This window comes from Mauremys reevesii, linkage group 4 (assembly GCF_016161935.1).
Source record: "Mauremys reevesii isolate NIE-2019 linkage group 4, ASM1616193v1, whole genome shotgun sequence".
Taxonomy (NCBI): Eukaryota; Metazoa; Chordata; order Testudines; family Geoemydidae; genus Mauremys; species Mauremys reevesii.
Window position 1 is genome coordinate 102656481 of NC_052626.1, and position 27252 is coordinate 102683732.

Consider the following 27252-nt stretch of genomic DNA (forward strand, 5'->3'; position numbering starts at 1 on the left):
CTAACAGACTGTGGCTTCTCTCCCAGGATTTAGGCTCAGGATTCTTTCATAATCTTCATTTTATGGCTGCTCAGGTAGTATTGTAGCACAGCAAGACACTTGCTTGGTCTTTCTGTTAGCAACCATGGTTTATCCTTCAGCACCCATGTAATCTCTCAGGTGCTAACATCTGCCTGCAGTTCCTCCGCTGGCACATCATCATCTCAGCAGTATGTCAGATAAGGGAGTAGTTCTATGTACTTCATTACATTCTTCCCTGCCAGGCTGGGGGGCTCCAGGAAGATCAGGATAGCGACTTGACTGGCATGTCCAGGGGAAGTGGGGGAGGAGAGCAAGCTACCAGTTAGTGCTCCCTGATTCTCTGTCATAGGCCAGGTTATAGCAGCCTAAGGGCTACTCTAATATGCACCACTCTCTTTGTACCATATAATAGAATTTGCCCCCAAAATACTGATTGCAGCACTACATCATTATATGTCCCCAGCCTGGTGTAAATCATATATTACAGTTAATGGTAAACTGATCTCTGATACACACAGAAGAGTCTTTAATGGACAAATCAATATGCTACAGGATGTAGCTTGCTTAATTCTGAAATGACCCTTTCCCCTCTGCATTGCTATGTAAAAAGTCCCCAGGAGTGGTATTAGACTTCACCATTGACTTACTTAGCATATGCTTAATAGTATTGCTGGATCAAGGAACGTGCGTTCAGGTCCTTGCACACTTGAAGCTCCTAGGCTGTTGTGCAGTGTCACTGTGTGCTGTTAAAGAGCCGCTGAGAACCACCCAGAGGCACTTTCTTATGAAAGATGCTCTGTTAGTTTTAGATAGTAGTAGAATAGTGATAGGTAAATAAATTAACTTTATACATAAGGATACAACCTTTCTGTAGAGTTGGTTTCTGCTACGTCAGCCGTACATTGTGAAATAGTCTCTACATCAGAATTGCATTTACGTTCAGAGATGGGCACAAACTAGTGCCTCAGGAACCAGGTTATCTACCCATGGCTGTACATGCATTCCCATTATTGCTGGAAATGGGAGCAACACTAAAAATGGGGTTGCAGGTAGTCCTACGTTTTACAGAACAGCATCACTAATAGTTATATACAAATAGTTTAAATTGTAACATGGAGTCTGATGTCCTTCAGGAAGATGGAATTAAATAAATCACTAGCACTTCTAATTTAGGTCTCAGTTGTGTCAAGCATAGGTGCCTAATCAAACATTTAAATTCAACCTTCATGATGAGGGTAGACCAAAGCCAGTATATTTTGAAAGCCCAAATCAGGAGACAGAGAAAGCTTGATCCCAGTCTTCTGCTATAACTTGATAGAGTCAAAAAACGTCTGTCTTTTAAGAGAAAGCAAATTAACAAGCCTACAGTCTGTATAATTGCTTACTGCACACTTTTGCAATCCTCACCAGTATCAGTATGTAGGTAGCATTAGCACACAGTATTGGGGAGATGGGGTACCCCTTTGAACAGGCAGAGCATTGGCATGACCCCCCCTCGCTTCTTTGTAGGATGGGGAGCACCTTGTAAGAAAGCAACATCACTAGTACCCTCTACTCCCCTGCTTCCCATAAAAAGGAATCCATTTTTCTCCCCCCTTTCAGCTGTGAAGGAATTCTAGGGCCAAGTAGTATGATACATAAGGTGCTCTCTGGCTTTACACAACTGCTTTGCAGTTTACACTCCCCCTTTTCTTGAAGAGGAGCCTGGCAACTTTATTCCTGAAAGTACAATTTTTAGGACAGCTTCAAAGCTAAAAGTCCTTCTACAGCTGTGGTTGGGGAATTCAGATCAAAGAGGATACGCACATGTTGTTCCAATGTCAGCACTGACGCCTGGTGGAAATCTCTGTGGATTTACTACAGTCCCCAGAACAGAGATTAAATTATGCACTGAAGCTGCCTCTATAAACTGCAGGAGACAAAGAGAATAAATGGCAGTGCACTTTCTCATAATCAAAGCCTGGCATCGTTATTTGCATCAGTTTCCTGTGAGCTGTCAGGGGAAAGTGAAAGGGACACGGTGTCAAGGGACAGAACAGAGTGCCATCTGGGTTTTAAAAGTGACACCAACTACATTTTTTTCCCTGAATCTTTGAGAAATATCACCCAAAGAGTGTGTTCCTCTGGAGCACTGTTCCTGATGCTTCTATTCCCAGGGGAGAGTTAAAAGTACAATATGAGACTATGTTAAAGGCCAGCAGTTCCTGCTATATAATCCATCCAACTCTGAAGATGGCATTTAAGGTGTCTCCACACTCAGTGGGAGATAGCTGGAAAAGGAGAGAAAAGAATGAGAGGTGGTGGATGCCAGAAAACAGACCTCAAATAAGTTATGTATCAGAAGTCAAATGTTCCAGGACTGATCTGAATGGAACATCCCTATGTTTTGAGGTTTTCCCATTTACTAATCTTGACTAGCAGATTGACTCCTTTTAGCCATTCCCAGGATAGTCACACCAGAAAACAGTGTCTTGTAATCAGGTGGTTTTCAGCTCTTTCCATATCAGAAGTAGGTTGCAAGCTACCCACACCTCAGAAACAACTCAAACTAGGTTAAAGCATAGAATGTTTTGGGGCTATAATACGATGCAGAAATGGAGAGGGGTCCACAACCTGAATAGTTCCTTTTCATCTATTTACTCTAGGTTTTCACACAAATGTGGGGTTCAAACCATTATGTTACTTACATGCACAAGGCTGAGATCTGCTATTCATGAACGCTACAAAACTATAGTGTTATGGGTCTTATTATAACTATACATAGTAACAACTTTTCTTTAAAATGCAATCGTGCATGTATTTTCAAGTGATAAGCATAACTAAAGAAGCAATCATTGCATAAGTGATGTGCTGGATTTTATTTAGTGTGTTAAAGAGCTGAAGCACCTACTGCTATCCCAAATAAGACAAAAGCAGGCATTTGGTTTGCAATTTACTCTTTACTGAACTCCTCGAATATTGCTTATTTACAGTCTACATAGCTTCAGGCTTGGTACCTGGTCTGGTAAAACTGTAACTGTAGGAAGCTCTCTTCGAGTTTCAGAGACACCTCAGACCTGAAGAAGCAGTGACATCCTACCTGATGGTTAGTTTCCTGGAGCAATTTTGCAGCACTTTTTGATTCTTTCTTATAACACAAAGATGTAGGAAGGTTAACATAATACATACTGTTAACTGGGCAAAGAGCAAAATGCAAGGAATCCATCTACAAATTACAAATCGGAGACAAAAGGTGATTCTTGTAGACAATATATAGTATGGGAGGAAATCAAAAGCAGTTGACCCATCTGTCTATTTAGCAGAGTTGAACAATCAGAAAGGGAATCCATACAGGCAAAATATTCATTCAGAACCAGGCAGCAGTTTCCGTTATCATCCCACATTATTCTCTTTCTTTTCATTTAGTTTTCATAATAGTAAAGCTCTAATGGTAATTAAAAATGCTTTTCATTGGAACATTCAACTTCTTTATTTCATTAGGTCTAATCCTATATGACCCATCACTAAGGTTTGCAAGACTTTTTGTTTTTAAAAAAATTGTGCCACAGCTCTAAAGATAGACAAATTATGCTGTCAAAGTTTATTTCTAGAGACAGACATGGGGAAAAAAACAAACAAAAAAACCCAACAAAATCCCAAACCCCTGCTCACACAGCAAAATATAGGCATTATTGTGTGTGTATATTTATGTAATTTGTAGTTAACAGTGCTAGGTCCTATACATGTCTCCTTGATTGGGGCTTCTTATTAATAATGCAAATAAGTAATGACAGGTCAATGTTTAGATGTATTAAAATATTTGCATTAATCCAAGTGTGATTTTGTGGAATCTCTCCCCTCATTAGTAATGTCCAGATTTGAAAATATATTACCCTAATTCTCAACACACCTCTGCAAATTCCCCAGAGTCCTGGATCATTTAAGCTTGTAACTCATTTAATATGGGAAACGCACTAATTTTCTACAACTATTGTACTCTACTGGGTTCTCCTACCTTGCTGGCTGGTCCTTCAGTGTCTTCATTAGCGGCTTCTCTTCGTTTTTTCTGTTTCTGTCCCTCAGCGTTTGGTTCTTAGTCTTCCTCTTTATCACATCTGTGCATTTTAAGGTAATTTCATCTGCTACCATGGCTTCAGTTACCCCCTCTGTGAAATTAACTCCAAATTCTTCATTGGATCCCCACACCTTCCATCCCTTTCCTCTGTCTCACATTTCTGACTCTGATACTCCTCTATCCTGTGAAACTCCAGATTTTCAAAACAAATTATTTTCTCTGCTAATCCATCTCCTCTCCTGATACCACCTACATCCCACTACCTTCCCGTAATTCCCAGCTCATCACTTTGGTGACATCATTGACTTCTCTCTGCTTCCAATTCTTGCTAAGTCCCTCAATATTTCCACATTATCACCACCTTACCCCTCCCTCTGTCTCCATACCCCACTCCCATAAAAAACGCTTTTCACACCTTGGTCATCTCAACTTTATCACTATCTTTCTCCTACCAGGCCTCTCTTTTCTCACCTTTCCCTCTCCAGGCTAACTGAAGTCCATCTTTCTTCCCTCTCCTTGAATCCTTTTACTAGCTTGCAACTAGATCTCTGCTCTTTTTTCCTCCAAATCCTCTTATTTTTCTGCTCCACTCATCTCCCATACTCAGTAAACCTCCCCTTTGATACCCACAACCTCTTGAAGAAGCCTTCCATTCTTAGGGCATCAAGGACCTTCCATCCCCTGCCCCACTCCATCTTTCAAGCTCACATTTCCAAGAATTCTTTGTAACATGTTCTCACCAATAGTGTTTTTACACCTTAGCTGAAATTGTCATCCAATGTTGTCGTTTTGTTGTTTGTCCTTCTATAGGTCTGTAAAGCACCATGTACATTCATGGTTCTCTAAATGAATAATAGTATAACACATTTTTTAATTCCTAGGGTTCTACATGGTAGATACAATACATTTTTGTATTTTTAATTTGTTTTATACCTAGAGTCCAAAGTTTTTCTGCCATATCCAATAATTTATGGTAGGCTTCACAATTTTATGTTTTTCTCCTTAGGTTTACCTGTAGTTTAACATTCAAAGTATGGTTGTGGTACAGAATACCTCAACAGGCTTATATTAAAAATGCCCTTTAAAATTCCAAAGCTTTGAACTAAAAGCAGTATCTCAAGAAGTTTTCATGGAAAGTTCATCTCAGTTGGTTCAATTCAGCTACACTTAGATGCACCTTTTCAAATAATAGAAAAAAAGTGTAAAGGGGTCAGACCCAATCAATACAGTTGTTCAAACAGAATTCCAGTCACTGTGATGTGTGTACATTTTGTGCTTTTCCTTTGTACTGTTCCACTATGAAGAAAGGTTGCTTTTGCTAGCATAGCAATAAAAGTCTTAGCCTTTTGAATACAGCCAACTAACCAATGGGAATGTTTACCAGGTGTGGAAAAATATAGCAATTTTTCATGTCTTTCCTCTGCATGTCTCTTTCTTTTTATAACTACGCAATCCACACATCTACTACACAAGCAAATGCTTTAAAATACCCAAAGACAGACATAAATCAGAGAAGTGAAGCCTCAGAACGTACCTCATTAGTTTGTTTTTTGTTTTGTTTTTATTTTTGAGACTTAGAAATCAACCAAGTAAATAGCATGAGTTGAAAATAAAGCTGTATGCAATACCTAAAAGATGCCAATAAGCATTATATTGTATATAGATTCAAAACAGCAATCCTTGAGCAGATTTCAGCCATTTAAATCAACTTTACTCAGGCTTTGTCATTTTTTTAAACAGTGAAGGTTTGGTAATATTTTTATGAACTTGTAGGTGGCAAAGCCATATATAACAATATTCTGCACACAAACCAGATTTTCTAGAAAAAAGTCCTCTAAACTAATATGACGGGGAAAAAAAATCTCTCCAATACAGCTTGCTCCTTGTGGGTGTTTCTGGCTGTCCTGGATTAAATTAGTTTTAGTGTTTATCACCACTATTACTCTCCATTCTCTCGAAGAGCTGGAGTTAACCCAGTGTGGACAATGTCATCACCAAAACTCCCTAGCAGCCTGCCACACAAATACAAAACTAGAGCAACGGGAAGGAAAATAAACAAAAGGAGCACCCATTCAATTTAAAAAAATGGAGACTAATGACAGGTCTGAGGATTACAAGGCTGAGGGTGTTGTGAATTTGTAACCTGTCATCAGGGCAACCACTTTGTAATGTAACAAACTAAAAACACACATGGGTGAAAGGAAGAAAAATAAGAGTCTTTAGAGTAAAAAACATTGAATTTTTGCTTGGTGTAAAAACTATACAGATTAATTACAAATTAGTTCCTCCAAAAGAAAAACAGATACTATTTGTTTAATATTTTTAATCAAAATGAAAAAAAACCCTCTTTTTATTCCAACTATTTTATGACTTGAAATTGAACATTGTCTGATTAAAAGATACCACTGTGAATACATCATAATTTTCTAGCTTTGATGCTAGTGATAGGTGCTGTATAAGTACATAGATAAGACTGTTTTGGTGAATAAATGCAAAATGAAATTGAAAAAAGAAAACCACCACACAGAGTGGTCACCAGATAACTCATTAGCATATCTATATTTAAATAAGGGCTTTGAAAAAAAGTGTCATACTTGGGGATATTTTTTTTCCAAAATATGTGATTAATTATGGACATATAAATTGCTTGATTTGTCTCAGACCAAAAGTTTTCAAGGTCAGTTTATTATTCAAAACATTAATGGTATGTGTGTTAAGTGTGAAATTCTTTCATCTCAGATGAAGCTCAAGTAAGCAGGTTGTGTGTGAATGATGTACACGGCAGGGTAGGAGAATATGAATAGTCTCATCACAACCTGTAGAGCACCTGCACAACTACTATGACAATCAGCTGTGCTTCTCTCCACCTGCCCAACACCCACCCAAAAGACAACAGACAAGTGGAATTTTTGGTCAGTGGGTTGAAGTACTGTAGTTCATGAACCCACTGGCTGCACCCCCTCCCCAAAGCATAGCCCACACACTTCCCCCTTCTACATCAACAACATTTTTTTTTTTTTTACAGAACCATGACACATCACAAATTCCTGAGGGTTCCTTTAATTTTCAGGCCATGCATATCCCCACAAATGGGACAAGGGTTTTATAAGCATGTCAGCTTTGCGTTTCCTGTTCACACATTTGAAGTCAAATATTCACTTAAACTCTGTGAAGTTCACAATGTCAATACTGAACCACAGAAATATCTCAATTTTCTTTTTTTAAAAGTTATTGACTGTTTGTTCCCTTCACTCTATTGTATTAAGTAGTTCAAGTTTAAGAAAGACAATAACTAAAAACCTCCAGTAGTCTGTATCAAACCCATGTCATTTGAAGGCACTGTCATAGTACAAATTGACTCTTGCCTGCTATTATAGAAGTCTTAAATTCCAGTTGGTTTCCAGACATTTTATTTGGTTAATGTGTGTCCATACGTTGCACAAGCAACCGCATTATGTTTACAGGATTAGAGATGGGGAGTGGTAGTTTTTGCACACAGAATATGTAAATTACTCTAGCTACTTTAATTTCATACTATACCAAATGTCAAGAATTTGGCAGTTGAGAAAACTGTAAACTAGGAAAGATCAACATTTAGGTTCCAATTCAGGAAAGCCTGTACTTACATGCCTTCCTGAATAGAGATGGACTTAAGTATGTATTTAAGAGCCATCCTAAGTTCAGCACTTGGTACACAGGAGGCCTGATTCAATTCCTATATAAGTAAATGGAAAAACTCCCATGGACAGCAATGGGCTTGGGTCAGAACCAGGGAAAACAAAATGTAATTAACGGGGATTTTAAAAACAATGTTGAAAATGATCAACAGGACAGCTAACAAGACAAAAGCAGTAGAAGTGTTATGTTAATATTTTAATCTGTACATACACCATTTTCCCCAAACTGTTACATTTTATTTAAATTAACATTTTCTTGCAAAATATTCATTTAATTTCTTTTCAAACATTTTTTATAAAGGCAAAAATAAAAATTTTATTTTGGCAAAATGTTATGAAGCTGACTCTGGCAGTATTGAGTTAGTGAAAAATAGACTGCATTTTCTAAATATATTTTTTAAGAATAGCTTCTGAGTATCGTAAAAATACAATATGAATTTTTATTTTATGCATTTTAAACAAATGTGAAGCTCAATCCATGTAGTTTCTTTTTAAACCCATTATCTGAATGCAGCAAAGAAACAGAAGTTAAAAGTCTCGCAAAACACAGCACAGTATTTGTGAATCATTCCTCTCTTAGCACTGGACTCAACTAAAAATTACACAGTATTGTGCGATTTTTGCATGCCTTACACTGAAAGTGTACACATACTTTTTTCAAGTAAAGAAGCAACAGCAATTTATTTAAACTAATTTTCTTCATATGTAAGTGGCCAACTCTTCACCCTATGCCCAAGCAAAACATCAGACTTGAAAGTTTTGGCAAAATTAAGCACCAGTTAAATTTACATACAAAATTAGCAAGTGCCACATTACATTATTTCTGTTGTTTCCAGGATAATGCAATACATCACATATTGCTTTTTAATTAAAACAAATATATATATATTTTTACTAGTAAAATCACACATTCTATTAACATTTTATTGCTTACTTCACACAGTAGAATTAAAATATCTTTTACTTCCCAGTCCTCTTAATTTAAGAAAAAAATATTTTTGTAGCTTCTTGTCGATGCCAACACACTGGGTACTGATATTTGAAAATTAACTACATGGAATTAAAAAATGTACAGGAGTTAGCAGCTGAGTGCCATAATTTTGTTCATTGTGTGCAAACATGATGGTTACTAACATTTAGAAATGCAAGCTGAGTCCTTTGCTATTTCTTATTTAAAGGGCACGAGAGTGATCAATTTTGCCAAAAAAGAAGAAAATTCTCAGTAAGCTTCTCACTTGAGTTAGCTTTACCCAAATGCCATGATGTGCTTCCAAGATTATTTGATTTACATTTTGTAAAGTCTGTGTCAGCAGTTTTTAAAAAAAAATGAACTCAGCCCTTGATTTAAAAAATCTAAAATATATTCTGTTTCTAAAAATACATCAGTATTTTACAGAGTATCTTAAAAGTGCCATTTATTTATATAAAAAGTCTGAACTAAAACAGTGCCAAACTAAAATGATTTGAATTTATTTGTTTTTCATAGAAAATCCCTCTATTATTCTCTGAATTTGTTTTTGAAAAATTATGAGATCAGCTGATGAGTATCTTCAGAGAAGCTGGTGTAATGAAGACATTCTTTCTTCCACACTCTGGCATCAGATGGTTGTTGGGTTGTATCTTATGTCAATGTTCAGTTACTGCTTTGGCTGGTATGAATTAAAACAAAATGCAGTCAAATACGGTAGGGTATGCTGATGCCAACCAGTACACATTTTCAGAAAAACATGATTTTGTATTGCAGTCAGTAAGATAGGATGGATAATTAATAGATATTTAAAATTGTATGACCAATTATTACTTGATGCCATTGAAATTCTGGAAGATGTCCACTGAACTAGAAGAATCATTGTGCCCCTAATGTAATGGCTAAAATTACTAGATTCTTTCCTTAACGCTCTCCCTTAAAGTGAACTTTGGATGTGAGTTTTTGGAGTAGTTCTCTAATACAAGTTCACTGTTGGTATCTGGGGACAGTGCTTTATTTTTTGCACTCTTTTGAAAAGTTCAAGGCCAGATTCTGATACTCTTTACTTGTGGAAAAACACCTCACTCCATGTGTAATCCGCTTTGACTTAAATGGGACTACTAGAAGGGTCAGGTGCCATTCAGTTTGAGCAAGGGTGGTGGAATCAGGCCGGCCAAATCAGAAAGTGAACTAGGCAGACATTAGTCCACTTCCATCACGTTCCCCTGCTGCTCTGAGTGATGTCAGAACAACTTTACAGCTGTCAGTCTATCACAGGAGTTGGCAACCTTTCAGAAGTGCTGTGCCAAGTCTTCATTTATTCACTCTAATTTAAGGTTTCGTGTGCCAGTCATACATTTTAACGTTTTTAGAAGGTCTCTAACTAAACTATTGTTGTATGTAAAGTAAATAAGGTTTTAAAAATGTTTAAGAAGCTTCATTTAAAATTAAAGTAAAATGCAGAGCCTCCAGACCGGTGGCCAGGACCCGGGCAGTGTGAGTGCCACTGAAAATCAGCTCATGTGTCGTTTTGGCACGTGTGCCATAGGTTGCCTAACCCTGGTCTATCATTTGTGATGTACTTTTCTGAAGGCAAGTCATCTTTTACGATCTTAAGGTCTAATACTGCAGCCATTCTGAACAGAACTCCTATTGACATAAACTGATGTGTGCACAGTATTGGGCCTTTCTAGAGCTTATCTAAGTATGCAGATTTCTTAACTCTGAGAAGTGCTGATCTCAAAAGTTCTCCAAAACCAAAACCATGGTAGCCAGAGACTAACTCTTTTAAAAGATGTTCAGTCACACTTACAACAAAACTTATTTCATGTATTTTTATACAATAGTATGAGAGAAAACTAGCCCATCTGAAAGCAGAAAGACAAGAATGAATTAATAGTAAATTCTGGAGGTACAGTGGGTGCCAAATTGGGATAATGTCAGTATTATGATATGTTTAACAATTGGTAAGTATTTCCCATTTTAAGTATAGGGAATAATGCAAATACCATTGAAATGTGCAGTAAATGTTCATTTTTAATGGTGGTGCAATAAATGTCCTTTTAAAAATGGTGCCCACGATACTTGCAGCTAAGAACTAAACTAAATGAAGGGAAAACATCATCATTCCATTAGTATAATAATTTAATGGAAAAACATTGAATGCATGGCAGCAGTCAAACAAACTACTGTAAGGTTAATTACACAAGGCCAGCTTGTCTCAAACTAATCTTTAATTTTAGTTTCTGCAAAAATGCACCTGTTTGTCCCCACAAAATTGCATGCAGACCCCAAACTGCCTGTTTACAAGGGTTCCTGTTTTTGCAGGTATGGTGCTCAACAGAGGTGTGTGCCATTTTGCAGGTGAAAACACATGCACACATTTTCAATAGTGGAAGTTGTTGCTGAAAATGTGGCCCCAAATTTGCCAATAGCATTGACATTTTAGTTTTTCTTTTGCCACACTAAGATGATCAAAATAACCTTTACTTATTTTTAACCAACAGCAATCACCTTAAAGGCTTTTGCAAGCTTATGTATTAGTTCATAAGCAGCAATATTTGCTGACTGAGAACAGATTCTTCTGAATACTGAAAACTGCATGCATGTATTAATTTGGATAAATTTTACATTATTGTAGTAAAAAGTGTTAGTTTTTGACAAAGTTAAAGCAAAGATGTAATGACAAATTAGACATGCCAAGAGCAGTTAGTTCTTACTTTTAAGGTGTTTAGACAAATGTGTAGTGAAATCCATTGCTTAAGGGGGAGTGAGGTGGCTGTGGTACAGAAGGTGAGGGTGCTTTAGATGGGTAGGTCAACTGGTGAGCTAGAAGGGATCACACACACAGGAATTAGGTAGCATAATTAAACATACATATTGCAACAGAGCCACCTTAACTATCTAACTACTACATAATAAGGAAACACTGTACCAGATTAGTAATGCAATGGGGTGTTAAAATTAATTTAGGTACATGGAAAACACTATTTAACAATATATCCACCTGTTGTTTCTGTATCGTTCAGTCACATTAAAAGCAGAAATGGTTTATTTCCACAACACACAAACAAAATAAGGAAAACCCATATTAATATGAATCTCACTGGAACAACATGGCAAAAAACACTGATTTACACCAGTCAAACTGTACACAAAATCTGAAATCCCAGGATAGCACAGATACTGTACTTGTTAGTCCAGTTTCAAAACTTGACTGAAGTTACACTGGTATGAATGGGCAGAAAGTAAGATGTACAGCAAATAGGAAGGTGAAAAAATAGTTTACAACAAAATAAATATAATTTATAGCTTAAGTAATAAATTATGTGAGAAGTCAAATATCTTTTTAAGGCCTCAGCTTGAGGCATACTCCGAGTATAATGTATGCTCATTACTAAAATATAAGGCTTTTTCTATATACAATGCACAGAAATAGTGTTATAATAGAGGATATGAAATCCTGATTTGTTGGCATAATATTAAAGACCCAAATGATTTCTATGCTAAGCTCTGCCTTTACAATTTTGGAGGGGAAAGGGTGCAAAAGGCTATATGAGAAGTGGCTTTTTGATACTTGATCTCTCAGATTTCGTCCCATGATTTATAGATTGATGAGAGATTCATTTTCAGGAGTACGGGAACCTTGCTGTTGAAGGTTGTGGCTTGTGTGGGTATCAGCAGCTCACATTTTATATTACCATTTATTATTTTAAAGCATCCTAGAGTATGCTAGATGATCACTAAAAGCATAACTTGGAAAAATTTCAGAAACAAACCTTACAGTAAAATTATACAAGGCAGTCTTTATACTAAATCTAGGCATTTAGGGTAGGATTTTCAGAAGTGCTCAGAATGGGCCTAACTGTGTTCCCAGAGGATTTTACCATTGACATCCCTGGAGCAAGATTAGGCCAGCAATGAGAGTCTTTGAAAACCCCACCCTTAAATATAGACTTAGAAAATAGAACAAACATGAACAGATATCCAACTGTGCAAAGAAGTAATAAAAAATCCTGTGGTGCTCTTTTTAACTGGTCATGTCCAATCAGACATCATCAATTCCTGAAGGCTCAAACACCTAAATCATTTTCATTCTGAAAGAATATATTGTCATTACTTTTACTAACTCTTGCTATTTTTTTAAAATTCATTAACGTTAGCTCTGGATTAAGGGTTACTGAAAGGTGAACCCACAGCAATCTGTTATAGACAAGGAACATTTTAGTCCCCATCATGTGGATGCAGGGATCAACTTATGTGGCTCTCCTTACAGGATTGAGCCCTTAAATGGTAAAAGAAAGAAAGAAAGAAAACAGAACAGAGAAAAGAGAAAGAGAAAAAAAAGGAAAGACTATTGATAGTTGAAATAAGTTTTTCAGGCAGCATTTAAGATGTTCTAGGGAATATATACAATAAATGTTTGTGGGAATTTTGTTTTCCTGAATTTCTAACAATTTTGTTGGCACCCACATAAGCCCTACTTTTTCAGTTTGATATAAAAGAAGTTAAACTGTAATAATAAAAATCTAACAGCTATTTTTGTGGGCTAGGCATTTGATCTCCAGCGATCTTATGATTTAGTGCATTTACAATGTCTCCTCCCTTCCACACAAGCACTCATTCTTCTCAGATGGGGGGAGAATGTGTCATAGTTCCTATATCCTTTCTAACCTATGAGCAATTTCACCCTTTCATGGAAATGGAGACTTTAGGTCTTTGTATTCACTTTTTAGTGTTTTGTTTGTTTGTTTTAACTGAATGGCCCTTTTATTGCCATGCATCCAGGTGCTGTCTTTCCTCCTCAATGAATCATCCTATACTTCCAAGTCAGTTGCCATGAAGACATCTTTCCTGAAGCAAAGACGATGTAACGTATAGCTTCCTCTTAAACTACATACAAAATCTCTCCAAAGAGTCAAAACACATAACCCCCAAAATATCATTTCCCCCTAAAAAAAAAAATCAGCCTCCCCTCAAGGTTTGCTGCCACTGGGTCTTTGAATACATAGCCACATTCAATAAAAGGAAACTGTTTTTTTCTATGGATGAACATTATATGTCCAGTTATTGAAATCACCTATCTTAAATGCAGTGGTCTTCAGTGCTTGGGTGGCAAGTGTCATTCATACTGACTATTTCAGATGAGAAACGTGTTTTTTCCCCCATCAGGGTTGAAATTATTTCCATTATTCCAATTCTCCACTGGAAGAGTTGGCAGTGGCAATTACAAATGAATATTCAAATACTTGGAACAACAACTATTAACATGGTCACTGTTCTATTTGATACAGCTCTGTTGACATTTTCTAAGTTAACAAATATTTCAAATGTCATGAAAGCAAGAGTGCAGTTCCCATTTTCAACAATGACACATACTATAAAGAACCCACTGTCATCACCAGGCAAAGAGGATCCTTGCCTGGTTGGTCTGATCACTAAACTTGTTCATGAGACAGGAACATACAGTGAGCCAATTTTGCAATATCTTCTTCAGCATTTTAAGAGCATAGTAGTGATTATAGTTAAAGTTGCAGGTGATTTTCTGTTATCCCAGTCACTGAACCCCTTTAATTTCTCTTTAAAAAAAGAGAAGCTTTTCTGGCCTGGCGTTTTTCTTGTTTAGCCGCAGCTCAGTTGATTTATTTACTTTTCTTTAGCAATATACAAAGATGTTTAACAAGCATCTGATGGGTTACTTGAAAGTTTCAAATACGGTGTCCTTTGGCAAGGTTCAGCAGTGACAGTATCGATCAACATCCCAAACAAATGTCAGTGCTCTGTTTCCCTTTAACCAACTTCTCTCTGCATTTTTTACATTCACAGTAATGTTTAAATAAGTGTAGAAAGCTATTCTGTCACTTCAAAAGGCAAAGTATTGTAATTTAGGCTACTCAGTAATGGCTATGTCACAGTTTCGAGGTCATGGGATTAAAATCTCAAATACGATGGGCTAGATGTATCCGTGCCACCTATAACAACAGCAGGCTTTCAGCTTCATAATCATAACCAGAGAGATATTTCCTTTTCTTTTTACACCAGGCCAAATTTTCAAAGCCAATCCTCAAGCCTCTCTAGTTTGGTATCTGTAGAATTTGGTATCTGCTGTTTGATTCTGAATTTTAAATAAGACTGGCAATAGAATTGTATCATAGTGGCAACATCTGTATACAGTGCAGTTCAGCAGACAACCATATAGACTCTTAAAAGTAGGTAGCAATAAGAATAAGAACACATTTGTCACTGCCATTAGTTTTTGGAAATAACGGAGCATTACCTGCTACTTCCTTGCTTCGCTGGGAGGCTTCAGAAGCCAAAGCGTATGATATGGTAATGATGCGTTCCTGCTCCTGCAGCTGTGAATCTAAATCAACTGAGTTGTGTTTGGCCTGAGCAACAGCAGGCTGTAGGTTGTGCTTACTAGTGGGAAAGTGAAAAAACATCATTAACATCTACAAACATACAGAAAATCCATGGTGCAGCACAGAACAAAGCTTAGTTATCACACAGATATCACACTCCAGACTTTTGTAAAATGCTTTACAAAACAGTGATTTAGATACACTGACAATGTAGTGACTACAGTATATACCACAAACAAATAATGTAGTCATTATATCTCCTGCAATAACTCATGCACAGCGTCACATGCATCTTAAAGCCCTTTGTTGAAAACAGGTTTGTTTACATGAAAGCAATATGAAAAATGAGTGGCTTTTCTTTGAAGTTAGTGAGGATACTTGTTAGCGCTAAGAGAAAGAGGCACAACCTAGTGACCTACAGGTGCTCTCTCTTCAAACAGATTATAAACGACATGGCAGGCACTGATGATAAACGCTTTATGCTGAAAGTTTCAACTGCATCAATATGAGCAAGTCAGCAAGTTCTTTGAAAATCTGTGTCTAAAAGGGGTAGTATAGTGGATAGAAAATGGTGTTCTAACCCCAGCTCTGACATGGACTTTCTGCCTTTGGGCAAATCACAACCTCTCAATGCCTCAGTTTACCTACTATATCTACCTAAAAGACATTTTGTCAGGATTCACTAATGCTTTTAAACACTCAGACATACAAGTAAAAGTCATTATTAGGACACTAGTAGCTGCAGCCCATGCAGTTACATGGCTGTAACTGATAAAGTCACATGTATATAAAAGATGAAAATGGCTAAGAATTGAACAACAGACTACAAATCCCAGTGATGATTGAACCTGGTGATATTCTGAACAAAATTAGGTCTCGACCATGCTTATAGCTGTTTTCACAGTTTCACACTGACTCAGTGGATATTCTAGGCTACAGAGTGACGTTCAGGGTTATTCTGTGTGTGGATTATGTTGTGTGGGGATTGTGTTCTGCTGGGAGAGCTGTGTGGATTTGTGCAGGTGGTGAATGAGGAATGTGTGCTTTTGTGTATCCTAGGTGTGTTGCTGTGTGGGTGGTTATGTTGATTTGTGTCTAGGTGGGATTGAGCTGGGAGATTTGTGCAGATGGCAAATGAAGGGTGTGTTCTATAGTGAAGGATGGGGGGGAAGGACAACTCAGTGGTTTAGGGATCTGGGGCAAAAAATCTGTCTGGGGATTGGTCCTGCTTTGAGCAGGGTGTTGGACTAGATGACCTCCTGAGGTCCCTTCCAACCCTGATAATCTATAATAATATGTTTTTGGAACTTTTGTGTGTGCTGGTTGTGCTGTGTGGATGGTGAGTGAGAGGTACATGCTGCTGTGATGGGGTTATTGTGTAAGCTGGTTGTGTTATGTGGGTAGTTGTGTCAATTTGTGTCTGGGGGGTTGTGCTTTGAGATTTATGCAAGTGGCAACTGGGCCAATTAATCCACCACCAATGCAATCTCCCTCATACGACCAATGAAAGGGTAGCATGCAAGTTAGCAGTAGAATAAGGGTAGTGATTGGTTAAGGTACCTCTGATATCACAATGATCTAGGACAGTGTTTCTCAAACTGGGGTCCCCGAGGATACCCCAGGGGTCCGCAGGACTGCTGATCAACTCCTCCACCTCCCTCCCAGCGCCGCCTGCACTCTAAAAGTCCAGCGGTGCAGCAGGGCAAAGGCAGGCTTCCTACCTGCCCCAGCTCTGCGCCGCTCCTGGAAGCAGCTAATATGTCCCTGAGCCCTCTGCGGCCAATGGGAGCTGTGGGGGCGGTGTCTGCAGGCAGGGGCAGCACGTGGAGGGGCCCTGACCCCCGCTCCTAGGAGCAGCTACCAGAGGGATGTGCACCCAAACTCCTTATCTCCGAGAGCCTCCCCCCAAAACCCACTCCTGCACCCCAACCCTCTGCCCCAGCCCAGAGCCTGCACCCCAGACCCAAACTCCCTCCCAGAGCTCACACCCCTCACCCCCTCCTGCACCCAAACTCCCTCTCAGAGCCTGCACTCCCTCCTGCACTCCAACCCCCTGCCTCAGCATGGTGAAAGTGAGTGAGAATGAGGGAGATGGAGGGAGGGTGGATGGAGTGAGTGGGGGTGGGGCCTTGGAGAAGGGGCAGGGCAAAGGCTGAACGGGGGAGAGAGGGGATTGGGTGTCCCTAAAAAATTTCAAATAAAAATGAGAGTCCTCAGGTTGCTACAGTTTGAGAACCTCTTGGCATGATATAGATAAATGCCTTACCGTAGCTGAGCACCGCACAAGTGTAATTCGTAAAGTCAAAGTGGCTGAGAATTTAAAAATTGGACAGTAACAGACCACAAAACCCAGTGATGATTCTGATGACATTCTGAACAAAAACAGCTTTCAACCATGCTTGTAGCTGTTTCCATCACTTCTGACTTCTTGTACAGATATTTTAAGGTTTCACAGTGACGCACACAGTGACATGCTTGGAATTTTATAGATAATCCCTCCTCCTATATTGTTTGGATACACATATCCCTCTCAAAAAGCAGCAAAGAGTCCTGTGGTTCCTTATAGACTAACAGACATTTTGGAGCATGAGCTTTCGTGGGTGAATATGCTATGCATCCGACGAAGTGGGTATTCACCCACGAAAGCTCATGCTCCAAAACGTCTGTTAGTCTATAAGGTGCCGCAGGACTCTTTGCTGCTTTTACAGATCCAGACTAACATGGCTACTCCTCTGATACTTGATATCCCTCTCTGAGTATTAAGCGTATTTATCGTGTATATTACATCTGTATATTTTTCATAAAAGTTACATAATACATTGTACCTTGGTTTAATATCACCACTGGATCTGAAACAGTCTGTGGTATAGAGTTGTTTAAGATTAAAAAGAAAGGAGGGATTATAAAAAAAAATCTGACCTAGACCTGGTAAGAATATTCTTTATCTTTTCTGCATTACGGTGTCTTGCAGCTAATTCTTCTGAACTGAGAGGTTCTTCAGGGTCCAGGTCAACGTAGCGTTCTGGAATTGCCACCTTTTCAGGTTTTGACAACTATGGAAAAAGAGAGAGACCATAACTTCTGATACCTAGGACTTCAAAAACTCAAAGGTATAGTGATTCTCCTCTAGACATATTAACCCAAATGGGAATTGCATGTGCACATTGACTGGAATGTGATATGGGTCTTTACAGCCCTGTGTATTTCCCTGATTCTAAACATTCTCTTTGAACTTCAACTAATGCACTTTAAGAATGTTTTCTCTTCTGACTTTTTCTCTCCTTTTGGGAGGTAAGTCATTGGGGTGGAGCTGTGATTGGTGGAGGAGATTGTGGGAGGAGTCAGGGTTAATAAAGGTTCTTTCTGCAGCTCATTCTGTCAGGCAGCAGAGCCCAGAGTGGAATTGTCTGGCTTAAGGTTGCTGTATAAAGTTGAGAGAGGAGGCCAAAGCTGGGGCACTCGTGACCTTTCCTTATGAATAGCAAAGGAGGAAATGCTTGGAGGTTTTGGTTTTTTTAAATGATAATTTGAAACCTCGGGAGTCCCAAAAATTGCCACAGAGGCAATGTGACACAGATATACACTCTGTGTGATTAATACTACACATATTATGCAAATATAATAATGCAGATTAAAACTTCTAATTAGGGAGTTGCAAAACAGCTGGCAATACATCTAGCAATTTTAACTTGGATGGATTTCCAGCTTGAAGAATTCAGAGCTGAATGAGACACATTCATAAGATATTGAACCAGCCAGCGAGCAGCAAATTTACATGGGCACTTTGGTAGCCAACACTAATTAAACATGACAAAGTGCTTGTGAAGAACACAAATGAATAATGTAAGAGTAAAGGAAAGGTGAAGAAAAGAGTGGAACTCCTTCTCTTCTTTGGATCTGCAGTTAAAACCTATCTGGAGGACTGTATCATTCAGAGTTTTGAGTAAAGAGATCCTAAGCCTTTCACCTTTAGGTCACTGCGTTAAAATCCAACCCAATTCAGTGGCCTATGAGAAATTACCTGATTTTTCCCCGTGTGGGCACCCCTAGCTATTGGTATAAGTGTACACTAGAAGCGACCATAAACCCAAATAACATAATATAGAAATCATATTATTCAGAACTCAAATAACTTTAGAACCAAAATATCTGACTCTAACCTTCCTTTTGTCATATTCTTACGGAGTACCCCAAAGTTCTGTTCCTCCAACCTCAATCAGCCATAGAGGCCTTCTGAGACTTCCCTTTTTCCATCAGACTTCCTTTCTTTTTAAGGCAACTTAATTCTGAGTTCAGCAGATATCCTGCTAAGTATCTCTGCTGAGGCTAGATCAGCTTATCTGGTCACTTTGCATTGACTCAAGCAGACTGGTCAGACAGTGTATAGTGTAAAGCAAACAGTCAGGCAAAAGTCTATTTAGTGTGAGCAGCAGGTTAGTTGGCCAAAGAGGCAGAGCTGTGTGACCAAGTTTTCTTAAAGTGTGTGGGGAAGCCTGAGGCCAGGGTAACATGGATATGGTCTGGTGATGTCACAAGGAAAAGAAGCCCTTAATCCAGATCCTCATCTCTACTGAACTAAATTTGTGCCACTTTACTATGCAAAGTGACTACAGATTTGCCCTAAAGGAACAGCTGGGGAGTCCCATGGCATGGGGGATTCTTAATTGGCAAAACTCCAACACAGATGGCTCTATGATAGCCTCTTATGATATCCCTCTCAGCACAGGGAGCACTCCAGGGGCTAGAGGATGAGGCCAGAACCCAATGCACTCCAGAAATCTTGCCAGCATAATTGCCCCGTAGGGGACCAGAGCAGCTTTGGGCTGCTCTAACTTGTACCCGGAGCCAGCCCCAGAAGGCAGGGGAAGGCAGAAAGGTGGCTTAGAGCGGAGGACTGAACCCCATTCTCTATTACAACTGGCACCTTTAGCAGGAATTTCATCAGAAGGGCCATGAATCTAATGGGCATGGAGAATTAACTACTCCCTCGAACTTCTAGACTGGATCCTGCATTTTTAAAAAAATGATAACCTTTGTATCAGATACATAGACTATGTTATCTACCACAAAATTGATCAGATATGCATATAATTAATTAAAGGGAAATATCATTCATAAAGAAAAGGTCTGACCAAACAGGGCACAGCTGTTGCCACTGTCAACAGAGATGAGCCTCCATCCAACCCTGGTATTCTAGTTCACACTAAGCTCTGGTCTACACTACAGATTAGGTCGACTCAAGGCAGCTTATGTCGACCTAACTCTGTAAGTGTCTACACTAAAATTTCATTCCCACCAACACAACTCACCCGCTACACTGACTTAATAACTCCACCTCCACAAGAGGTGTAGCATCAATGTCGATGTGGTTAGGTCGACACAGTGTCAGTTTAGACACTAAGTTGCTTACATCGACTGTTGCTCGCTTTTAAAAGTCATCCCACAAAGCCCCACACTGACAGTTCAATTGGTGCAAGCGCTCCTGGTGAGGACACACACCACTGACACAAGGAGCGAAGTGTAAAGACATACAACCGATATAATTACTGCAGTGGCTGTGTGCCAAGGTAAGTGAGATTGACTTAATTTTATAGTGTAGACATGCTCTTAGTCCTGCCAATTTCCAAATACCTGCATGAGGGGAGCTGTACTGTAGTGCACCTTGCAGGGTCTACAGGAGTAATTCTCCATTCCTGTTCAACTTAAGAAGGGGAGCTGGGTATTGCGAAGGATTCCAATGGGCCAGGGTAGAGCTGAGAGCTTTGTAAGACTAGGGCATCACTTCCCCGACTCCCAAAATCCACAGGAGTGGAGTGCTCCTCATTGCACACATACAAAGATTAAAGTACTGATCCATCATCAACTGAACTCTATCAGCACAGACTCCAATATGAAGGTATCAAGGTATAACAACTTCCTGATTCCACAGGCAATGTACTGCAATTCAAGCCATTGTTAAGGATCTTTACTGACTTTTCAACTCATTCTGTACACTAAATGCCTCAATAGCAACTATGTGGGTGAAACGAGACAATCACTATGCTCTTGAACGAACGCACACAGGAAAATGATAAAAGACAAATACACCACATCACCTGTGGGTGAACACTTTTCACAAAGCGATCATTCTATCTCTGACCTATCAATCCTCATCCTCGAAGGAAACCTGCACAACACTTTCAAAAGACAAGCCTGGGAGATTAAATTCATAACGTTGCTAGACACTAAAAATCATGGACTGAATAATACAGAAACTGGATTTATGGCTTATTACAGCTGCTCCCCCATCCCTTCCTTTCCTCCCTATGACTGGAGGGGTATTAACGGGCGATTTCACCTTGAATGGTCCCTTCAAATATGTGTTAACTACTTATACTTAACAATCTGTTCCACTATTTATTTAGCTGTGAGACTGAATCAGTTTCCCAGACCCAAAGAAGAACTCTGTGTAAACTCAAGAGCTTCTCTCTCTTACCAACAGAAGTTGGTCCAATAAAAGATATTTCCTCACCCACTTTGTCTCTCAAAAATCCCGGGACCAACACAGCTACAACAACACTGCATTCTATTACAAATACTTTCAGATTCTTTCATTTCCCTTTTCACACAACACTATGTTATACTGCCTCTGAGCCACCAGATGGTTCTATAGCATTTCAAACAAATGCTTTACTGAGTTATGAAAGCTGCTGACAAAATCCAGCACAGATATACTTATACTTTTCATATAGCCTTTAGTAAAGACAAGATTTATCTTTTCTGACCAGTATAAAGAGACATTCACTCATCTGCTGTATTGTGTTGTGTCAGTTCACATTAACCATGAGTCACAGCTGGATAGCTTCCTTGAGCTAGCTTTTTCTTCTACTGCTTTCCCTACTTTCTATTTGAAATTAGCCTTTAGTGTCTAACCCTTTCAACTCTAATCTGAAATCTGCATAGGCAATACATAATTTGTTTGCTTTTTCTCTTCTAAAACTTTTGTAAAAATTTTCTACAGCAGAGAGTGAACATTTAACATTTTCTTTCTAATAAGGCCAAACCATTCATATGATCCTGTTCTCCAAAAGTGAGAGACTTTTAGCACAAGGCCACCAGACTAGTTCTTCATTGTTTATAAAACTCTCTATTAAACTGGAACTTTGTGTTCTTGAAACACAAGAATTTGAGAGGAGAAGAATTACCTAAAACATAGAAAACCTGAAAGACCAAAGAATTTTGGACATACTGTATGGAACAATATGCCACTAGCATTACCTCTCTGCTGATATCTAAGTTATAATCTTGAGGTTCCAGGTCCATCTCTGTCACTGGTACAGGCTGAATTTTTAACCTGTCATTTTCGTTTTTCTCTTCTCCATGTATTGTTCTCTCAAGTAACTGCAAATCAAATTCTTGTTCTCGTTTCCACTGGTAACAGATACAAAACAATTAATGGTGTATACCAACAAATAGAGCTCCTAGAAATTTTTATGGCCATAGCCTCTAATATTAGGTTGCTGAAAGAGTCCATGAAATTATACTCTTAAATAACTGACACACAAAAAACACGACTGTCATGCAAAAAAAGTTTGTTAGTCTTATTAATATTACTTTTGATTTTTAGCTATGCTATAAGATTTTACTTTATTTTTTACATGCTGTAAAAAACTGTTGATCAGTATTAAGCTCTAATAAGTAATCTTGTCATGACTGTGCATAAGTCCCATTAAATATGAAGTAAGTGCTCCATGCACACACATTAAGGGGACCATAGGCAGACTGTTTTGGTTTCAGTGAGCTTAGAGAATGATAGAATATGGAGCAATAAACATTATATATACATATCTTATAAAATAGGATGGCTTTGAAGGGTGGACATTTACACAACAGACTGAAAATTACACTAGATCTTATGCAGCTTTCTTCAGAAGTGAGCAGTAATTATTACTACTAATACTCCACAGATACATACATTAACTGAAATTATAATGCTAATATTAAATTCCAATGGACCTGGAAATATTTAAAATATCCTCAAAGCCATCTTAATCATAAAACTTCAATAAAAAGATTGTTTTATTCTCCTTATAAGATCAACCAAAATTTTACAATCTATTGATTATCATTATAAAAATCTCACAATAAAAGCTTACTAAAAGAATAATTGCCTTTACAAGGCAAACTTTTATCTATCATAGAATCATGGCAGATTTGAATTAAGCAGTATGTTTTGGGAGTTCAAAGTTGAAATTATGACAGAATGCCCCTCCTCAGTTAGGAATATATATATAAAAACTTAATACAAACTTATATGCCTAAACGATGTTACGGATGTAGTTATGTTCTCATCAAATGCCACAAATGCCTAACATGGCGGCAATTCCTATTAGTGGAGCCCTGGAATTTTATCTCATAAAGCTGAAAACTGAAAATATCATACTCCCTCAATCCACAAATCAGTATTTATATTCTGAAAAAGAAAAGCACTCCTCCAGTATTTGAGGATGTAGAAAGCAGAATATGTTGCTATATTTTTCACACATCTGCTTTTCTTAAATCTCTCTCCAGTAACTCTTGACTGGCTTTGATTAAAGCTTACAGCCACTTTTACTCCAATAGGTTATACATATTAAAAAAAATCTGATTTAAACCTATTCATGCACAAGCTCTCAATAATCACTCAAAAATATGTAATTTTTATATATATTCAAAATGTTACTTAATTATAAGGCAGTTAAAGCTCATGTAAAAAATTAAGAAATCTCTTTTTAGGATTCAAAGGGGAAAATACGTTTTCTTACACACACAGTGCTCATATTCTTCATATTCTTCTACTCATATTCAACCAGGCCTGATTGCCATAATATATTTTATACTCACACAATATTAATTTCAAGATATTGTTATATTGATAAGAAAAACATCAAACCATTATTATGTAGCAATATGTTTATTGGCTTTGATGTTGAGACATTAAAAAGGCACTTTATATAACAAATAAATCAATGTACTATGTTCAGTATTTTAAATGCCATACTACACTTGAGAGGTGATGAATTTTTAAAAAAATCAGTGCATTATATTAAAATTAGAGTTACACATACAATGTATGTTTAAAATAGAATGTTACATACTGTGCAGCAATTAAATAATTACATATTTAACTGTTTACCATCTTGGCCGCTAAATAACTGTAAGGTTGCAAACAAGCAAATGTGCTATCAAACATGCTTTTGTGTGTTGGAGCCCTCTAGATACAGGAAGAGATCTCTATGAAACATATCAACAGCTAAAGGAGATCATTTTAATTCCTTATAGCAAGAAACAAGATAGCACACAAATTTATACATAAAATATTCATTAAAATTATTAAAAGAGTGTTATGAAATGTTTAAATTAGAAGAGTGCATATATGTTAGAGTTGTACATTAAAAGTTCAGGTTTAGTTTTGCTAACTAAAACATGAAAATGGCAGTAATATCAAAATTTTACATTTCCCAAATGTTATACATTATCTTTCTGCAAATTTGAGATTGCAAAATGCAGGCCAGAATGGATGAATGTCTTAAAGAAATGTACCCATATTTATTTGATTAAGTAAACAAGGATAATTGGGTTGTAAATTAGTGTTTCTGAAGGATTCTTAAAAAATGGGAATTAAAAATTGAGTAATATCAAGGGATTTAGAAGTGCTAATAATTGACACACAGCTACTAAAATGCAATTAAGCCTGGTAAAAATTGAGTAGTCTAGTTAGAAATTATTTTGAAATAATTAGAAACTTTTTTAAACAAAAGAAGGAATTAGGTATTATGAGTGACAATTCTAAAAGCAAGAGATCTTGTGCAATGAATTAGGTAAATAAGGTGATCGTTCTAAGGCTCTAGTGAACCAAAAGAAAAATAAATTTTAGAAAAGGAAGGCTAGCATTACAGTGGCTGTGACATTTACAGTACATCCTTTATTTGACACCACGACATGATCAGATAACTTCACCAATTAGAATTGCTTTGGTTAGTGTCCAAAATGTATAATTAAAAACTTCTGTTCAGTACAGCATTATTCTCAGTAACAAAAACTAAAAAATTCTCTTTCTTCAGCAACTGAACTTTGAGCGCCATTAAAATATTCCACATTTGAGCTTTAAAGAATAATTTATAATTAAAACACATTAACTGTTGCATAAACTTCCATTAAATAGGATTAGATTTTAAAACTGATTATCAGTTTATTTATATTTTGTCAACACCTCATGGAAAAAATCTTGGTTTCCTATAGCCATATATAGCTCTTAAACTAGTTATAACGATTTATTTTAAACACACTATGTAAGAACATTCTAAAAGGCCCATTCTGTCATAAGCAATCTGAAAGGTGTACAAACTTCATTATGCTTTCTAAATACAGTTCCAATCAATAAAAACAATTCCTGTCTCTGAAGACATTTCAATATATGCTATTCGCTTCTTGCCACATTGTTCTCTCACCAACTTACCTGCACAACCGGCTACATAGACTGCAACTATTTGTTATCAAAAACTGATCATTTGTTATTCACACTCTTGAAACTGGTATTACACTATGATATATTTAGAGTGGAAGTATCATGCACTCAAGTGAAAGTGCTTCCTAGAAAAACTACAGATCATATTTTTAGTTAAGTCCTTTTAAGGCATGTCTAACATACTGAGCCTATGTCTGCAGAAACGGGCCGGATGAAAGACCGAGTTGAAACAGACTGTCTTTCTCCTTGGCTAAGAGTTCTCTTGCGTTCACGAACTAATGCCTTCTGATGTCGCTTCATTCTTTCTAGTTGTTCCTCAGCACTCATCTTGCATCTTTGGTGGTCTCCAGAGTATAAGCGTTCCAAGGCACTCTTTGGTCTCTCCTGTTAAAAGTCACACGGAATACAAAACATATGCTGTAATTAATACTTTATAAGTAGTATACTAAAAAAGAAGTTTACTCTTCCTCTATTTCTCAGTATAAATGAGCAGATTTTATCCTATTGCTTTTTAAACTATTTTGCATATTTTCAACTCTGCAATTTCTACTGAGGTAATAAACACACTATACCATTAACTAGGTCCAAGGCCTTCCTTTGTGAATCTGCAGCAACTTCAGTGAGTTGTTCTGACTCTGTCTCTTCTTCCTTGTATTAATCCTATCAAATGGAGTCTGCTCTACAAGGGTTCTCCCTCTAAAGTACTCTGTTCAATGCCATATCCTCTATCACACCACGTGCTTACACGTCTTCTTTTAGAACATCCCACCACTTCTTCTTGGGTCAGCTGCTCTATCTTTTTCCTTCAGTCTTGATCTACTGGACTCTCTTACCCACAGAATTGTCATGACTGTTTACATGACCAAATCATCCAAGCCTGTACTCCCTAATTTTTTCATTTATGGTGTTACTTCTGTCTCTAGGGATGCCCAGTCAGTTTAGCAATGTGACTAGTAAGAGGCCTTAACATGACAGGTGTAAAAAAAAATTTAAGCAGTTTTCCATCTCGTGGGTGCTACCAGAATCAGCTCCTGTTATGCAAAATACATCTGCACTCAGCATATTGTTTACAGAGATCCAGACACCTGTCACCAAAATATTTATTTAAAGTTACCTTGGAGCTATCTCTTTGAAACGTTGCATACGATGAACTGGTGGATGTCTGGTGCAGTCTGGAAGTTGATCCAGATAATCCTTTATAAAGAAGCAAAACAATGCTCGAGAGACAGATAACGGATGGGTGTTTCAAAAAACCATTTTACATTTTCTATTATATATTTTTGTTACAGTTCACTTCTCAAAATTTTCAGCCAGGTAGGGCAGTAATGGGATACAGGACTTTCACATCTAGGTCACCAGTCAAATTCATTCTGTGGTTCATAGCGACCATAATTCAGTACCATCTGAAGACAGTTTGGAAGCTGATGTAAAATGAGACGTTTGTAGCCTCAGTCCTGTAACAAGTGTTAATGTAATCAAACTACCAGCAAACCTGACCCAAAATGGTACTTACAATCAGAGTGGAGGGTCCAGGACTGAATGGGGATAAAAACTAAATTGCCCCCCTCTTTCCTCTAAGGTGGTTCCAGGACTGAGGTACACATTGAAGGTGGCATAGGGAAAATTGTACTAGCTCTGCTTATGCTGTATCTGTGATATCTTCATTCTCTAGGGCTGCCAATCTG

The 27252-nt window shown here is 37.8% G+C and overlaps 1 protein-coding gene and 1 long non-coding RNA gene across 15 annotated transcripts in view; one reads left to right on the forward strand and one right to left on the reverse strand.

Annotated features, from left to right (window-relative positions):
• Positions 1–27252, reverse strand: part of PLEKHA7 (pleckstrin homology domain containing A7) — a 310525-nt gene that overhangs the window by 4933 nt on the left and 278340 nt on the right. For 11 of the 13 annotated variants that reach the window (XM_039533619.1, XM_039533618.1, XM_039533617.1 and 8 more), the window contains 7 exons: positions 26682–26761; positions 25751–25951; positions 22339–22491; positions 18001–18134; positions 14997–15139; positions 11440–11548; positions 9207–9401 (listed from right to left, as the gene is read on the reverse strand). In XM_039533619.1, the coding sequence (XP_039389553.1) occupies positions 11451–11548; positions 14997–15139; positions 18001–18134; positions 22339–22491; positions 25751–25951; positions 26682–26761 (809 nt within the window). In that variant the 3' untranslated portion in view covers positions 9207–9401; positions 11440–11450. Of the gene's footprint in view, positions 1–9206; positions 9402–11439; positions 11549–14996; positions 15140–18000; positions 18135–22338; positions 22492–25750; positions 25952–26681; positions 26762–27252 lie in introns of those variants that run through there. The other 2 variants (XM_039533621.1, XM_039533620.1) reach the window with 2 other exon arrangements.
• Positions 17094–27252, forward strand: part of LOC120402985 — a 54859-nt gene continuing 44700 nt past the window's right edge. For both annotated transcript variants that reach the window (XR_005597402.1, XR_005597401.1), the window contains exons 1-2: positions 17094–17153; positions 18053–18191. This is a non-coding gene — a long non-coding RNA (uncharacterized LOC120402985). The remainder of the gene's footprint in view (positions 17154–18052; positions 18192–27252) is intronic.